Here is a 3,265-nt window from a genome sequence, read left to right as displayed (position 1 = left end):
CTTGGAACAAGGAAGATTGAGAGATTATTAGGGCCAGTGGCTGTGATGGATTGGATTAGAATATTCGGTCAGCTGTTTGGGTTGAGGCTCAACATTTTCTCCACTGCTTGATATCGATTGGATGGATTCTTATGTAGGTCATACGACCATCCCATCTGGAAAGCACAGCTCAGCGTGCAGAAACAACATACAAGAACGTGCGGCTCTGTGATGAAACTGAAATTCTTTTGGGATTTCCATTGACGCGCTTGGTACTTAGTCAACGGATGACTCTCTTAGGGCTTACACAAGATCTTCATTCCGATCACCATCTTGTACGCCGGTCTCACCGCTTCCCTTACATACGTGTACTGCAGATCAGTGACACGCGTGGAAGATGTATAGATTCGTGGTGGCTTGGCGGAAGAGAGGTGCTCGTTGGCATGCTCGCGCCACTAATTGAAGTGCAGGCAATTGGTTAGCGACATCTGTTGAAGCTATGCTGCAAATGCTTTAGCTTGAGGGCCCCTCTGCGGCTCTGCGGCTCTGTGGATCTGCGACTGGCGAGGGTTTGCTCCATGCTCTGCAGGGGAATCCATGTTGGCGTCTTCTGTCGAAGCTACTACTGTACGTGAGCGCTAGCGCCGCAAACGAGAACGTCACACCTGTCAGAGTTGATGATCATAACGTGTAGGTCAGTGAAGAACTGGAAGAGTGAGTTGGGCAGCGTTGACTCCGAAGCCGGCTATTTATATGGAACCTCGGTGGAACATGCACTTTGGAAAATGACCTCTAGGTCGTAGAGGAGGGTAATTGATAGGACCAACGGGCTTGAGCTAACAAAGATTAGCATGTTGACGTGGCGCACAGTAATATATGGTTGTAGAATCATAACTAGTCCATGAGACTAGAGCGAGGATAAAGGCGGTCGGATGAGGTCGGCTGGGGCGTGGCTAAGCAGACATCATCACCGCCATGAAAAGCAGGTCTGGTAAGGGTATAGCGACAACTGTTGTGCATAGGCGTATTTACGGGCTTGAAATTTTAGCTTGCATGTTTTGTACTCGGTTTTCGTAGGGCGCATGTAGATGAGAGCAATGGAGGCGGAGGAAATTCCTAGGGAGCCATTTGAGACGCCAACGCGTATTGATGGATACGCGGGAACTGAATGCGGTAAATGAGCATCGAATGGAATATTCTGGTGCGGAAGCATCTACAAGTAGCACGAGAAGGATATTGTTGTGTTGAAGGAGTCAGGCCTGAGTCAGGCTTGAATTGGGCTGGAGTCAGGCTCTTCCTATGAACGCATTGCCTTATAAAGATCTGCACATTGTCTTGGTAGCTGTTGTTGTTTGAATTTCTGGACATGTAAATTATATCCATTGCGGCCGGTGAATGGCAGCATAAGCCACGAAAGCGGCTTTGTTAATCTGTTGGTGTGGCTGAGTCTTGATGGCTGCATAAGCCTCAGTTCAAGTTACCACAAGCGCTTGTCAGGGTTAGTGCTGCAGATTAGTACCTGTGTTCATATTATTACTTCACTGCTTCATAACTACACAACAAGGCGCTATACACGAGGTTGGTGTCCATTGGGTACCAAATACGATCAGGAGACAAAACATTTCCGCTGTGGAATAAGTACATGTAGTTGAGAACGGCCTAGATCGGTACTTCTGGTAAGTCTACATGGCAACGTGAAAGTGGTCTAATGTGCGCCACCCGCGGCAAGGCTGCCAGCACTTAGATGAGGGGACTCGGTGGGAGAGAATTCAATGCAAGGTGGGATGGCATTTACTCTTGGTATTTGGAGCTTACGTTATCCAACTCGAAATTCCAAACCAACAATTTTCACTTGCAGTCATCCCACGTCCCTATCACGTCAAACCCCATGTCCTCACGAGGTTGAACTTAGCACTTCTCCTTGAGTCTCACCGGACTATATGCATGATTTTTTGAAACGTGTCTCTAGAGCAAACTCTCCAATGCCTTAGAAACTGTCTCGCGAACCGCTGCTAGTTTCACTGGTTGGGAGGAGGATTGCTACTTTGGCCAAGTACTGCACCAACAGCGTCCAACTGAGTCTTCATGCGAGCCTTCGTTTCCTCCTCACTCTCAATGTTCCTAAAGCCAAGTGGAGCACGCTCAGTCGGTGTTTGCGGCTGGGCGAGAAAGCGCGCCATGCTGTAATCGTGGTCTTCGGGTATTTGCTTGAGAAGAGAGGTCGTAAGGCTAGGAGCGCTGTCAGAATCGGCACTTGTGGATTGGAGCATTCGAGTCGTTTATAGATATGGACACAACTGGAGGTACGTTTGGTACGCTACAAGAGGGTCTACTGCCTAGGACTACATAGGTAGTTGAGAAGAAGGATAGAGAGGTGGCCAAGCCCGCCAAAAGAAATCTGTCGACATAGGAACTGGCACTGGAAAGAAACACGATATCTTCTACGCCCACAAAAGGGTCAACAAGAACATCGAAGAATTTCAAGGAAATAAAGAGAAATGAACATTGGACGAATACGTACGCGTTTTCAGGTTTGTGCGTGGCGCTATTGTGGGAGGACATCGTTGGCTTCGGTATTTGTCAAATAGATGGTGGCTCGATTGCGGTGATTATCGAGAACCTTTCGCAAGCAATTGCTGTGGGAAAACAGATAGGACGATTTTTTTCAATGGAAGACAACGAGGGGATAGCCACAAATTTAAAGTGACTGGCGTGAATCCTGGAGCGCAGGTGAGGGAGGCACAAGTTTCTCCTGAGGGGTGCTGTAATCTGCAATAGCTGTGCTTTGCTATTCCCCAACACCCGGCGTGTTTTACTGATTCGTCCAACCTCACGAGGCAATGAGGAGGCTTGGTGATTGCAGCTGCATTACAGGGTGTCGTCGTGGTATGACTTTGCCTTAAGTGCGAGGATCCTGCCCACGACAGGCACCACGATCAATGCTTTGCGGACGGACCGACCCATTGAAAACACTCAAAAAATCTAGATTCAACCATTGTGTTTCTGATTGGATTCGTTTAACTCATATACTGAGAGCTGGGTATGCCTTTTTGAGTAGGCTGTCTCGTTTGCTCCATTTTGTCTTGACGCCTACCCAGGGTGCGCATAAGATTTAAGTTTGGGTGCATTGGTGCCCAAATAAGGCGTATCGCGCTTCGGCGATATTCTTCCGTTGAAAGCGGAGGTCAAGACTGCCTTTGGTACGCGCGTGGTATTTATAGTCATGGGAGTCGGATACTGATGCGATGATGGAAGAGAGAAAGAGAGGCGGATGCGGATGCGGAAT

General features: G+C 48.3%; 1 protein-coding gene across 1 annotated transcript; it reads right to left on the bottom strand.

Moving 5' to 3' along the window:
- Window positions 1-1,997: 1,997 nt before the first annotated feature.
- Triagg1_10663 (uncharacterized protein) lies at window positions 1,998-2,541 on the bottom strand (the record flags this gene model as incomplete). Its single annotated transcript, XM_062894759.1, has 2 exons — window positions 1,998-2,208; window positions 2,501-2,541. 2 exons carry the CDS (start codon window positions 2,539-2,541, stop codon window positions 1,998-2,000), a joined length of 252 nt encoding a protein of 83 aa, XP_062750376.1.
- Between the last annotated feature and the right edge of the window lie 724 nt (window positions 2,542-3,265).

This window comes from Trichoderma aggressivum, assembly GCF_033847375.1.
Source record: "Trichoderma aggressivum f. europaeum strain CBS 100526 chromosome Unknown scaffold_080, whole genome shotgun sequence".
In the NCBI taxonomy this organism is placed as follows: domain Eukaryota; kingdom Fungi; phylum Ascomycota; class Sordariomycetes; order Hypocreales; family Hypocreaceae; genus Trichoderma; species Trichoderma aggressivum.
The sequence above is the reverse complement of the archived record's forward strand: the minus strand, read 5'-3'. Positions and strand labels throughout refer to the sequence as shown.